We start from the raw sequence: 14,439 nt of genomic DNA on the forward strand, positions 1-14,439 counted from the left end.
TTAGTCTACGCTATTTCGAGAGATATATATATATCTTTGAAATCCCATCACAAATCTTTTCCGTTCATGGCGAAAATAGGGTTTCCGCAGTAAGGCTATGGAATTCTATCATCCTTTAAATATTTCCTGAGTAAGAATTCCTTGTCATCTGCAGTTAACACTTCCTGTTTGAAAAGTTAAGAAAATGCTACCGAAGGCTGGACGGTATCTACTACATCCCTGATTTAGTATTGTTAGTACAAATAATAAAGGTACAACTTCATTGAGGATACAGGGACAACTTAAACAAAGTAAACTTCTAGCGAAGTGGTATTAATATAATAATAGGATAGACGTTGTACAAAACAATAACCTAAGACGTCACTTGCACAAGTACAAGTTCAGGTAAGATCAAAGCTTGCTAACGCCAGACATATTTTGAATTATGTATTCAAAAATAGTTATTGAGTTACCATTTTGTCTCTTTATAAAATATTATTTTTGAGATATCTCCAATATATGCCAATAAAAGTAATAAAGCATTATCACAGCGACACCACCGCATGACCATTCGTCTATCCATCCATTCCCCAAAGCCGTCACATCCCTGTTATAAAGTAAGATGACTCGCGACAATTCGTTATTCGATTTAAATTGTGTATTTTTAATTAGTCAAAAGTGTAATTATTATATAAACTTTTTTTCAAATAGATCAATAGCTTAAATAACATTTTTAGTAAAATAGTTATTAGTCTTAAGTTGGGCTAATGTGTGCCATGACGTCCCAGTAAAGACATATCTATAAAAAAAGCTCAATAGTTGCCTCGGCTTTACATTACAGAGATAACAGACACATGATCATTAAATAATATAGTGTTATATACATATTCGTATATAACAATTATTCAATATAACAATAAAAATAGCATCTTTTAAAAACTTATGAAATATTCAGTTGTAATAGTAACTTAAGACTTTTTTTATATTCCTAAGAATTACATCTGCACTTTATGCAAAATGAACTATACAAATATATATTGAAATTTTAATAAATGTATCGCATCTTTATTCAGAAAAATTTGAATTCTGACGTAGATTTTTGCAGATCCTGAGATTATCCGAACCATATTTTATCTTTCTTAATATTCATTCCAATATATTTTTCATTCAGCGGAAATTTGATACCGAAAAGATCTTTCTATTTATATAAATGATGGTTATGAAATTATGACGATTCTGACAGTTATTTATCATCTTTAATATGATTAAGTGAAATCTTCGGATTCCACAGTACATAGTAGTATTTTAACGAATCCGGCACAACCACAATGATTACAGTACGTACGGTGACATTTGATCAACACAATTATGAAATGTTATTGCGCTGCGATTCGTGAACGTTTTAGATTTATTTCATTAAGTCGAATCTTGGTCCTTTTATGCTGGAAAAGATACGCAAACCATTAATGTTGTTACGAAAAATACTCAGCTTTCATTTATTGCTATATTCTTCGTGGTTTATATAATTGTCAGTAGTAGCTGTTTCAAATAGCTATACAGTATAATTTCACAATTGAATATCCACCATGACAAAGTTATCTATATCAAGGTCATCGTACTGACACTCTCGTAGAAACCACCGAGTAATAGTGAAAGTGCTTTAGTTATTGGTATTACACGATTAAATTAGAACGGACCAGCGTTCAACTTAAAAGTTTTATAAAGGTACCTTCCAAACTTTCAATATTATATCAAAGCAATCTTTAAATACTGTGTTTCGAATCAGCCAATATTAACTCCGATAGCCGTGATCGTCTAGTGGTTAGGACCCTACGTTGTGGCCGTAGTAACCCAGGTTCGAATCCTGGTCACGGCAGCGAAAGCTGTTACGGTGGAGTATCCTTTTTAAATTGTACATACCTTACGATACCTTTTGATTTTAACAATTTATTCTCAGTAAACAAATTATATTTTCTATAATTCTAAATATGGATTTCTTTTAAATGTCTGATTAAACTAGTCAGCAATACAGCATAGCAATACTAATATAATACTAATAGCAATACATTCTAAATGGCCAATTAGATTCTGTAATATATATCTCAATGTTGAATTTACATTTGTCATTTTGGAAAAAATTAAAGGAATTATGAAATATATTTTTCCCTACGGAAACTGTTTGCATTTTTGTAATACGGACTGTATTTGGATTAAACAAAATGATATTCTTAAAATTATTATTATTAACAAAAATTCCACTTATTTTCATTTACGAATTTCTATTTATATCTCAATAGGTGATTTATGATTCATTATATTGTAGCAAAGTAGTTACCATAATGCCTTATCATAAAATATAAAATCGAATTGCTTTTTATTTTCCTACACAAACGTTAAGGGGTTTCACGTTAAATTGCTTTATTTTATTTTTTGTTTCCAATATATTTAATATAATGATTAATCGAGTTTTGCATGTGTTAACACTATTGCATGGTCTTAATTTTAGCCATCATGGGTCGGATCTTCGAATTTATGGAGGTAAAGACGCGGATATGGAAAAATATCTTTTTGTAGTCTTTATGGAAAAACACATTAATATAACACACCAGGGGGTCTGGAAATTGAATTATGTTCCATTGTGTTCCGGCACTGCTCTCTCTTCCACTTGGACGTTAACAGCCTCGCACTGCCTTGACAATGAGAACGAGGCGCTTGAAACGGAATCACTATTTATTCGTTATAATACAGCAGGTGAGCTGCAACGAAAAAAAATTATGAAAGTGATCTTAAGTCCAAACCTGCAACTTCATAATGTTGCTATAGCAAATGATATAAGTTTAGTGAAAACTGATAGTATTCAACTTCCATTTTACGCGAAACTCAGCTCAGTCGACTACACAACTCTCATTGGTCAAGAAGCGATACTCTTAGGTTATGGACAAACGCATACTATTTATCAAAAGGATCCAGGAACAAACTATACTTTAAAAATGATGGATGTTATGTTGATGAAATGTAAACATATTCCGTTTATAAAGATATATACAAGAATGTGCACAGTACCTAAGTGCGGCGTATCAGAGTTCCTGTGTCCAGGAGATTCAGGAGGCACAGTTTTACATAGTTCGGGAGTCATTGGTGTCCATTCTGCCAGTTTAAGGTGTTTTCTACAACAGAATAGCCCGCTTTTTGGAAGATTTAACTATGCGAGTATAGATATGCCCGTCAGCCCATATTTAGATTGGATCAGAAATGAAATTACAAGAGATTAATTTTATTCGGACATAAAATACACAGCCATCGCAAGCGATAAGAGTTAAATTGAAGCCGGACATTATCAATATTAGATTGGTTCCGGTCGCCGCAAGCGCTCTTGAAACTTACATAAAAAGACACAATTTGGTTGTTCTCGTTTTTCTTATTTCACAACGGTTATACGAAAGATTTAAGAAGTTACACTATCACTTAACTAAGGAACGGGTAGTTGGTCATTTTAATTTAGCTTAGTAATACAACTCACGATACCTTTTGGGTGATAAGCGGTGAAAGGTATCTGCTCCGATAGCCGTGATCGTCTAGTGGTTAGGACCCTACGTTGTGGCCGTAGTAACCCAGGTCCGAATCCTGGTCACGGCAGTGAAAGCTGTTACGCTGGAGTTAAAACAATTATTTTATTATTTGGAATAGTTGTGTGGAGTTACAGTAAAATGCATAAAAGACACTCTGTTCTTGTGTTCAATTTTTTCATTCACTGTGTAGCACTTAATATAAAAGTATACACTAATTCACTAGTTCAAATGGGTTTGTCGTTTTCAATCTTCTCACTAAGCCCATGGTGTCAGAGAGTTGAATAGCCTCGACATTCACGTGTTGGTGGAGCCTCTGTTCGTGTGCGCCAGCAGTCTTTTTCATTAATGTGGTGACGTCCTCTACTTTATTGGCCCCGATGGAGGTCGTAATTGCGAATGTACCAGGGAGCATTGACTATTCTCCTGAGCACTTTGTTTTGCAATCGTTGGATTACTTGGATGTTACTATTACTGGTAAAGCCCCACAGCTGGCAACCATAAGTCCATACAGGTGTCAGGACTTGTTTGTAGATCAGTAATTTATATTGTACTGATAACGTGGAATGCCTTCCGAGCAACCAGTACAATTTAGAGTAACGGAGATCCAACTCTTCGCACTTCTTTTTGACATGGAAGATGAAACATGACATAAAAAATATTTCTTTTAAAATTAAATCGTTTGAGTCAAATTCACACTATTATTGTCACTACACTCTTACATTGAACTTGTTGTTTTTCATGAAAGATTTTCATGGAAAATACCATCAAAGTTGTGGTTTGCCGACGCTAAATTGAGAGTATTGAAGACTTTCGTTTTGAATTTGATAGTGGCAGAAAGTGGAATTAAATTCAAATTAACAGTCAACAGGCTAGGCAAGTAATGAAACAACATCGATCCAAGTCATTTGTCTAGGTGTTTGATCAACTGGCTGAACATCTTTCAGACCGTTTAGTTAAACGGCTAAGCTGTTAACTGAACGGTTAATTAAGCTAGTTGGCTGCGACATATCCACAATATTGCGTTTTGTTAATTAAAATTTCCTTTAAAAATAATACAGCATAATAACTAAGATAGTTTTTAGTATAATGTTCATATGAAAAATCTTTGTTTGCAATTTAGTCGTAAACCTACTTTGTGTATTTATTTAAACCAAAGTCCAGAAAACTATTTGTATAATCATCTGGTTATTTATATCTCGCAGATACATAACTTCGGGGTACATTGCCTATAAAGATGTTGATATTGATAGGAATATTCCACTTATTAGAAGATGTAGATGCAGATTAAGGTAGTTAATAACAATAAACTATCTGATCTATCCATTACCTGATTTGTGAACAGAAAGAAATATAACTGAATAAGGAGATGGCTCAATTACTCATCGATGCAGACTATCTAATGCAAATAATAAATTATATATTAATATCGTTACCCACATACTCTACCTTCTTCCCGTTTTCTTTATTTGACAATTAATGATACGCGTATTGAATACAATTGTTAAAAACTCTATATAGTATTATTTATATATTTCCGCCATATTTAAAACAATGTAATTATTTATCTACGTATTAGCATTACATGTTTTTGTGTATCGAGACTAATGAATACGAATTAATTGATAACCTCTCACGACAATGATCGTACTTATCATAATTTTATTGGTGTGTACAAACTTGTCATTTCAATGTAAGTCATTTTACTTAATTGTTAATATTATAAATACTTTCCCAGTCTTCATTTTTTATTTAGTTATAAGGATTTATTTATTAAAAATATAGTTTCTTATCAGTGGATTCAAAGTTATGTCAAAAGTACCCAAGTCAACGGCATTGTATCATTGAATGGATGTCACGAGAGAGATGGGCTCACACAGAAAGGTAAACTATGCAAAGGAAAATAACACATACCTACAACTGACACAGATCGATAGATACCACTTCAAATGTACGTAAATAATTATAAGTTACGTCTATGTCTTCGAAGGGTTTTTTTCAGTATTTTAAGGAATCTTGTTACGTTTATTACTTTTATAGGTCCATATCGGGGTTTGTAAACATAATAATAATAGTGACACACTATTCTCCAGACACACGTATAAATGGGATAGACGGAAATGCCTGCTAATTCGCTGGGCGAAATATTGTGGAGCACCTCTACCAGACACGAACAACTTTGATAGTGAAGAACTTTGCTATTCAGAATGTGGGGGGTGGGCTTAACTAACTAAATAATACACAATTAAACATTTGAGTCGATTAGGTACTTTTTATTAAGTCTTATAAGTCACTACTACACAAATAAAGTATTTGGTATTTTAAAAGTATTTACGCACTAGTTATGTAAACAACTTTAACAATACAACACATGAAAAGTAAGTGAATCACAGATAAGTATTTAGGTTATTATGTTATTTCATGTACAATGTATATCGCTGCATGATTAACAAAATGTAATTGACTGCGCGGAGGCAAAGGTGTGGCAGCTCCACCCTCTTTCCTCATAGATTAATATTGTCCAGAGATTCATATTAGTTTACTTAATATTTGATTTTATATTAGTATCACGGTTATATAATAATAAACACAATATATACCAGAGAAAGTAGAAAGGTTCATATTGAAAACGATGAAAATCACTAAACTATACGTATATAATTATAGTTTAATGTAATTATTTTCTTCTATTCATACGTTTTAATTAATAGTGTTGCTTGCAATTGTGATTAACTCTGTCGTTCTTCATATAGTTAATCTTTCATGTCACAATTTCCTTTCATGCTGGCGAATACTCCACGAAAGTAAGTAATCTATGGACTATTTTTACGAGTGTTTGCGAGACTGAACTAGCGCGGCATTGGCAGTATCCACCTGACAAGCCCACGACTTCCTTGGACTTTTTATTTTCACAATGGGAAACAAAGTTGTGACATCCACGGAACAACAACTCGAGGACTATCAGGTACTCTACTTGAGGTTTTGTTTTTTTATGTAGCAGTATAAAATATTTAAATTTATATAAGAAACATGATGTATTTAACTTTACCAGGACTGCACATTTTTCACGAGGAAGGAAATATTAAGGTAAACTCCATGTAAAAAGACAACATTTGACATTCATTTCAAATTGATAGATTTTAATTAAAAACGTCATTTAAGCGAACTCGAAAAGTAAATAAATATGAGCGAAAATTGTATCCAATATTTAATATGCTTTGAATATTGCTAGAAGAGAACACAGTTTTGTTTTCAATATTAAATATGTTTTTAACTCCATCTAGAATAACAAAAGGAATATCAAATTGAACGTTTGAAAGCTTTCGACACAGTTCCGAGGCTTACATTAAAATCCTGTTCAAAATATGTTGTCAAGAGTTGTGTATTCATTTGAAACATTTACGTTGTGACAATAATTTCCCTGTAAATCCCGGTCAAAATAGGGCGCGGCAATTTCAATTAAGGAATTGTTGCGTAAGCTACGCTTTTGACCTAAGCGATCTCCAAATGTCCGATCGGCAAAGATGGCGTTGTCCAGTTTCGGAAGCCAAGGCTCATTATGGGTAAGAAGTAAGTTAATAGCTACGGTGAAGTGTACATAGCGACAGATTTGAACTGAGGCCAGAAGTGTCCTCAAATTTTGATTTGAAAACAAACTTAGTTTAGTAATATTTTAATGTTGATCTTTTTAGAGTTTTCAAGCGGTTTCGAGACGTAAATCCCGAATTGATTCCAAAGAACATGACCGAAAACCAAGCTCACACTATTATTTTACCAGTTGAAGAAATAGAAAAATTGCCTGAACTAAAAGTAAGTGAAACTTCAAGTTGAAACAAAAACTAGAAAAATAGAGAGTTGTGTAAATTAGTACTTATAAATTATTTCATAGAGTGAAGTATTAGGATGAAATACATGATTTTATTATTTTAACAACTGTTGCACAATGTTTAGGATTCCTTTCTAGGGACAATTGATTTGCAGGAAAATCCATTCAAAAGAAGAATCTGCCAGGTTTTCTCTCATGATGGTTCTGGTAACCTCACATTTGAAGACTTTCTGGACATGATGTCGGTGTTTAGTGAAGCCGCGCCACGGGATATTAAGGCATGGTATGGCATGTGACTAATCTATACCTATCAAAGTATTCTATTCCCCTATATAGTATTCTGGAAATTTACCAAAGTCAAGTTATTATTTTTACTTCTATGATTCCATCATTAGATTTCATAATTTTATAAGCGAGTGAATGAGATGTAAGATGGAAGACGCGGAGATATAATCAATCTAAAAAAATTGAAGAATATGCGTTTATTGAGGAAGCCTATATAAGTCCATGCGACAATCGAAATAATGCGGATGAAACCGCATAGCACAGCTAGTTATATTTTGATATAAAGATTTTGACTTTAACAAATTTGAAGTAAAAATACAGCGTTTATATAATTCTATGTTGAGTTCTATAAAAATTTGGTACATATAATCATATTTTTAATCACCTCATACCTACATAACAATAGTATTGTACACCCGATACCGAGGTAGTCGTCATATTTTTATTAAAAAAAACGGTTCTTTGTAAATTAATAAGAATACTTTATAATGAAGATGTTATTAAAATATTTGAGTAATCAAAAGTAATCTCCTGGCAATAATAATAGGGTTTTAACTAAACTCGTCAATTTCAATTCCAAGATTGATGACGACAAAGTTTTAGTCATAATCGACTGAATAAGACCCATTAATCGTTACATCTTTCGGAAATGGGCTATTATTTAACGATTACTCTTATATTTTAGTATACCACGGGACAAAAATAAAACAAAAAGTCGTGTCAGTGAAAACTTATGGGTTTTTCGTTTCAAAAGAGATCTGATTCTACCTACGCGTACGCCAATTATTACTTAAATAATAATATCTATTTAAGAAACCGATATGGTTATGTCCCCTTTATAAGAGTTGCTTGAACCAAGTGACGACGAATGCAGAAGTCATTTTTAGTTTTTATTCGCTCTGCTACCAAATTACGCAATATATATAGTACAATAGCGCAAATACGGCCCCACATGGAATACTGTTCTCACCTCTGGGCGGGGGCTCCCCAGAACCAGCTCCTTCCACTTGACCGTATCCAACGAACCGCTCGGTTCGAATCGTCGATGACCAATCCCTCTCCGAGCGGCTCGATCCTTTGGCGTTGCGTAGAGATGTGGGGTCACTCTGCATCTTCTACCGCATTTACCATGGAGAGTGTTCAGAGTTGTTCGGATTAATACCTGCAGCTGAGTTTCATCATCGGACGTCGAGGCAGAATACAAAATTCCACCCGTATCACCTCGACGTCCGCCGCTCCACGACTGAGCGTTTTTCAAGGCAATTTTTGCCGCGCACCACCGCTATGTGGAACCAGCTGCCCACTGAAGTATTTCCGAACCAATTCGACTTAGGGTCCTTCAAGAAAAGAGCGTACAAATTCTTAAAAGGCCGGCAACGCACTCGCGAGCCCTCTGGCATTGAGAGTGTCCATGGGCGGCGGTATCACTTAACATCAGGTGAGCCTCCTGCCCGTTTGTCCCCTATTTTATAAAAAAAAAAAATTAAGATTCATATGAGTTCATACAAAATAGCACAAGTGAAACAAAAGCTTTTCATACAACTAATTCGTATTTTTATATTATTTCCAAAAATATTGATATATTTCAATTACATTTCATATCAGGCGTTTAAATTTGCCTGGATATAATCCAGAGATTTAAACTAAACTAATTAAGTTATTATGTAAATGTGTATCATATGTAGACATTGGCATTATGCGCCCTTAAATACGTATATTCTATATTAGGTATGCGTTCAGGATTTACGATCTAGATGACGACAAGTATATTGGGCGCGAGGACCTACTGGAAGCTACCAAGCTCCTCACAGCCGGGCAGCTGCATGAAGATGAACGAGAGGAGATAGTCACAAGTGTGTTGGATGAGGCTGATGTAGACGGAGATGGGAAACTCTCCTTCATGGACTTTGAACATGTAGTGGCTAGGGCCCCAGATTTCGTGTCTACTTTCCATATTAGAGTCTAAACTTGACTCATGTTGATAATAAATATATCGACTAGAAAACAAGGCCTGATTTTGTTTTTCTTGTAATATCTATAATATATTTATTTACATATGATAAGTGCTGGGAAATGTGTTGCTCCTGTTCTTAATTCGTGGAATGGAAGGTTTGTGGGCCTGGGTATCCGGAAGCTATATCCAGGATGCTCCCTACCCTTGGTGAAATAATATGCGCTGGATCGGCTGTCGCGTGTCAGTATAATAAAAAAGGAATCCAATAATCGATAAGACTAAAACTAGCACTTACAACGGTGGCGTATCTCACTCCAAACACTGGATCAATAGAGAAATAATAAATAATGGAAATAGAGCCATCTTACAGATTTTTTTGTCATATCTTAATATATTCGTCATTGTGAACATACATCGCCATCTCTTATCGATATCGAAAACTAACTATATGTATGTGTGTGTGTACCACAACACAGCAATGCACTATAAAAGGTAGAGAATTAGGTACAAGTACTACAATGGTATAGATTATATAGGAATATATTATATAATCTAGACCATAGTAGTACTTGTACCTAGTTCTTATTAGTTTAATCAATATTAGAGAATAGAGGAACTCATATTGGTTGTATTACAGTATTTGTAACTGCTTTACTTCAATACCCATAAACTGACAAAAATATTTATTTACCTACATGATACAATTAATTAAATAAAAGACCATTAACAAAAACGAAATATTTATTTCTTAAAATGTTTTTTTGTTGAAATATTCTTGGGCGAAAGATTTCATTTCATCATCATCGAAGTAGGTCAATTTTCCACCTAATATTCGGTTGATTGACCTGCACCAACTGTATATTAAGACATTCAGTGAGAGCCTCTTTATGTGTTACACATTTAAAGGGAAATGACACAAATATGTCAAGAAAACACTTTTTAAACGGATTGAAGCTATGTATTAATATAAACTTATAATTATTTACATAATTTTAAATTCGTTTCGCGTGCTTTACAGCGTGCGTGGTCACGGTGACTGAAGACAAAAGTCGATATCAACTTCGGGGTAATAAATACAGATAACACAACTTTCTCTACAACTGTGATACTTCTGACATTCAACACCTTTTGTCTTCAGTCACCGTGACCACGCACCCTGTAAAGCACGCGAAACGTCGTAAAAGCTATAATAATGTTGTGACAAAATTTTCCATAGCTCTTGCATACCTTCATTCGTTTTAATGAATTTTTTAATTGATGTACCAACCACACATATTTTATTTCCTTCTTTTTTTAGCTATAAATTTGACACTTTAAGTTGGAGTGCTTTTTGCCACAGCTGATGATGACATGAATTTCTTTTCACAGGCCCTTTAAAGATTTTTCCATTTGGCACATGAAGAGAGCTATAATTCAGAGAATCAAACAAATTGTCAATTATAAGGAGGAACGGAATTATTTGTCGGCATGCCTGCGGTAGTACTCCTCGGGCTGCCAAATGCTCCGTCGCAACAGTTTACTGTGCTCTGGTCACACACAGTACATAAAACGGTCAAGCCAGTTGCTTGCACATTTTTGATAACTTCCTGTATTATTACTTTCAATTCATTTTTGTTCAGGTTACCCGTGAAATAATAAGCGACAGGTTGCTGCATCGTAATGCACTTGCGGCGTAAGTGACGTTTCGTCAAAGATTTATTTATTTTCATATTAATATAATATTATTAATAATAAAGACAGTTTATTTTCGCGAGACAAATCATGCACATTTTTTTTTTAATTTTTCATAAATGACTATTGATGCCCGGCTTTAGTTTTATTTTAGTAATTAATCTTTTTAAACATTGTGCTGATGGCAATGTAAAATATTTTGCCATCAAGGCATAACACTTGGGACTCCTCTTATACAAAGACAAGGACAATACTTTTCTTTCAAACAAAAAACGACGACCCTTTTGTTTTTTCACCGTTTGCATTTGCATGGCGGTAAAAAATTTGGCTTGTGATGTCATACCTTCAATTACTTACTTTACTGACTTACTTACTTTTCAAAAGTTGTGTTGGCATCCAGTTTTTCGGCTTTTGCAAGCCGCGCCTTAAATGAATGACCACTTTTTCGCAGTCTGTAGATTTCTCTTCTCAAGTTCCAAATTTGTTTTTGGTAAGTGCTATACCTATTTACTGTCAATTCGGACGGCGCCGTTCTTTCCGAAGCTGTAACAAAAAATATAATTAAATAAAATCAGCCAATTGCAAGTCATTCTCGCGCAATAAGGATTCTGTATCTACAAAAACAGCAAAAAAGTAATGTCTATGGTATGGTATGCCCCTTAAATAAACCCGTAAATGATATGATACTTTTGAAAAACAGGTGTTTTACGAAAGTATTGCTGTCGCAATGACCTCTATAGCTAAACAATCATGTAGCGAAAGGGGCAGTTGGACTTCGGCATGTTTTTGTCTACACAAAATGGACAAAATCGAGGATTTGTATTCCCTATATGAATCCTCCAATATATAGTTAGAACAATCTGTCCTCTGCCTTCTTTATCCAGACTCTACCAGCCACCTGTTTCACAGGCATTCATCGAGGGGACATGCTTGTTTGAGTTCCCTACATAAGAACTCGTCTACAAGTACAGTAGCAGTCAGTTGTCTCTCAGAACTCATTCAAAAAGCTATATTGTTATTACCTGATATGGATGACTTTGGGTAAGGAGGTTTTCCATGAAAGCCTGAAAAAAGTTAAACAATTTACCACTAAAATATTTATAAGACATTGAGTAACAGAAAATAGTTAACCTTTTCATGGAGGAATATGTAAGACATAAATTCAAATTCAATTGCTATTGACGATATATTGGTTTCTCAACCATCCAAGGGTTAAGTAAATTAATTAATATTTCAATTACTTACAATTCAAATGAAGAGATGGAATGGCTAAAACATTCAATAGGCTATTACAATTACAATCTCTGTTGGTGAAATGAACATCACAAACTTTTTTCTTTTTGAAAATCTGTTCATTAGTCAGTCAATATCTGAAAAATAAGATAAAATATGCATGTCAATATGTTGATAAAGTTTTAAGATTCAACATTTAATCATGAAATAATGTTTCATAGTGGCTTTGTGTACAGAAATAAATAAAATTTAATTTCTGTTGTTGCTGAGATGGATAAGACCACACGATTCCGTAATTTTAATAATCTGTTCTGTTAATATGTATTTAAACAATACATTCATAGACATAAGCACTTATGGGATAGGCAGGGGTGCATTGCTTTATTACAACGAGTTCGCTTAAGATGTATATCTTAAATTTATTTCCAGGTATTTTCGTTACTTTGTCAGTTAATTTATTATATAATAGCCCTATAAAGGGCTATATATATATATATATATTTAGGCAAGGAATCGATTATGTGATTTGTGATGTATCACAGGTAGTATCCATAGAATAGTCCGAAGTTTTTGCACATCGAAATGAGCCCTTTGGGGTGGCGGATCGCTAGGAGAGGCATGCCATGCCTTAAAGGCTGTCTTACCTATATCTGCATGCAATCATATTTCGTAAAGTATGCTAGTAAGACTGTCTCCTGCAAGTATATATTATCTATATATGGGTCTCCATTTTCCGTGGTATTTCTATCGCTTAGTTTACACTTCTATACTTTCTATTATAGTAAATGCATCACTTACCATTAGGTGAACAACCAAACACACATCGTTTAGGCATTGTGACCGAAATCACAAAAATATCACGAAATAGCGTCCTTTCGAAGTCTTAAAACACCAATTCGGGATTCTGCACTCGGTGGTACAGTGTACTGTACCACCGAGTGCAGAATCCCGACAGTATGCCAGAGAAACTAAAAGCTCGACTCGACGTACTTACTAGAGTATCTCACAATACAGAAAACAGGATAAAATACAAAATGAACTACAGCAAAATGGTAACGCAACAAGCAGGAGTCAGTTTGTAATTGGAAATTTTTGTTTTGACACTTTTGCGGTTGGGAGTTGGCATTCAAATTTCAAATACCTGATATAACATTATTTTTCATGTGAAAATTTTAGGAAATATCTTTTAGAAATATTTTGCTAAATTGCATAATTTAGTTAAATTGAATTATTTATTTACTTAATCTGCCTCGTGCCCGTAAAAATAAATCAAAGTAGTTTTTGAACGTTTGAAATGGTAATCATATTTTTCATTTAAGCGGCATCTCTTGAGCATAGTAGAATCTAGGAGATCGTCTATAGAGGGCGCTACCACCGAAAGAAAAATCACGTTGCATGAGACTGTCCCCCCCCGACTCCCTGATAGAGAAGCACGGTTATACAAATATTCCGTACGTACTGCGTTATTAATAGTATTACTACTTGGTGGTTATTTTCTCGATGGTTAACCATCGCATTTTAGACCACACGTACGAGGGTCACACGTTCAGTCAAGATGCCATGATACCAGTAGTGTATGTAGAAAGTCGAAAACTAAATTTGTATGAATAAAATTACAAATACGTAGTACGATACTACAGTTGTCCCAGATTACGTAGAGGTACTGATCCACAGAATACTTATACTAAAAATACTATAACTATACAGATAAAGTATAAACTTCTAGTTTTACAATTATTCTTGAAGCTTTTCTTGGGTTAGTTACAAATAAGTTTTAATGCCATCTTTTGAGTAACATCGTATTTAAATTTTGTCGACTTGGTATTCTATTCAAGGTCTCGATGGTGATTTAAAAATACTCAAATACTATGGATGTAACATATAAAAATTAAAGAACATTATACAATCGGCAATGCAAGATTTTC

General features: G+C 33.9%; 2 protein-coding genes, 1 long non-coding RNA gene and 2 other non-coding genes across 7 annotated transcripts; 4 read left to right on the top strand and 1 right to left on the bottom strand.

Annotated features, from left to right (window-relative positions):
• Positions 1-1,783: 1,783 nt before the first annotated feature.
• Trnah-gug lies at positions 1,784-1,855 on the top strand. Its single transcript has one exon. It is a non-coding gene; the product is annotated as a tRNA-His (tRNA).
• Positions 1,856-2,720: 865 nt separating this feature from the next.
• On the top strand, positions 2,721-5,807 carry LOC123714370. The gene is made up of 4 exons (XM_045668602.1): positions 2,721-3,421; positions 5,161-5,238; positions 5,342-5,429; positions 5,639-5,807. Exons 2-4 carry the CDS (start codon positions 5,187-5,189, stop codon positions 5,769-5,771), a joined length of 273 nt encoding a protein of 90 aa, XP_045524558.1. The 5' UTR covers positions 2,721-3,421; positions 5,161-5,186; the 3' UTR covers positions 5,772-5,807.
• Positions 3,544-3,615, top strand: Trnah-gug. The gene has a single exon. It is a non-coding gene; the product is annotated as a tRNA-His (tRNA).
• Positions 5,808-5,821: 14 nt separating the features above from the next.
• LOC123714368 (calcium and integrin-binding family member 3-like) lies at positions 5,822-9,665 on the top strand. 3 transcript variants are annotated; one of them, XM_045668599.1, is made up of 6 exons: positions 5,822-5,923; positions 6,351-6,510; positions 6,598-6,632; positions 7,238-7,355; positions 7,527-7,654; positions 9,385-9,665. In XM_045668599.1, exons 2-6 carry the CDS (start codon positions 6,460-6,462, stop codon positions 9,620-9,622), a joined length of 570 nt encoding a protein of 189 aa, XP_045524555.1. In that variant the 5' UTR covers positions 5,822-5,923; positions 6,351-6,459; the 3' UTR covers positions 9,623-9,665. The 3 variants fall into 3 exon arrangements, with proteins under 3 accessions (XP_045524555.1, XP_045524557.1, XP_045524556.1); XM_045668600.1 differs by lacking the exons at positions 5,822-5,923; positions 6,351-6,510 and adding an exon at positions 6,830-7,108 and having other exon boundaries at positions 6,615-6,632; XM_045668601.1 differs by lacking the exon at positions 5,822-5,923 and having other exon boundaries at positions 5,929-7,115.
• A 1,014-nt stretch (positions 9,666-10,679) lies between these two features.
• On the bottom strand, positions 10,680-13,931 carry LOC123714191. Its single transcript, XR_006754282.1, has 4 exons — positions 13,313-13,931; positions 12,527-12,651; positions 12,304-12,345; positions 10,680-11,824 (listed from the first exon to the last, which is right to left on the bottom strand). It is a non-coding gene; the product is annotated as an uncharacterized LOC123714191 (long non-coding RNA).
• Between the last annotated feature and the right edge of the window lie 508 nt (positions 13,932-14,439).

Source organism: Pieris brassicae, chromosome 9 (assembly GCF_905147105.1).
Source record: "Pieris brassicae chromosome 9, ilPieBrab1.1, whole genome shotgun sequence".
Classification (NCBI taxonomy): domain Eukaryota; kingdom Metazoa; phylum Arthropoda; class Insecta; order Lepidoptera; family Pieridae; genus Pieris; species Pieris brassicae.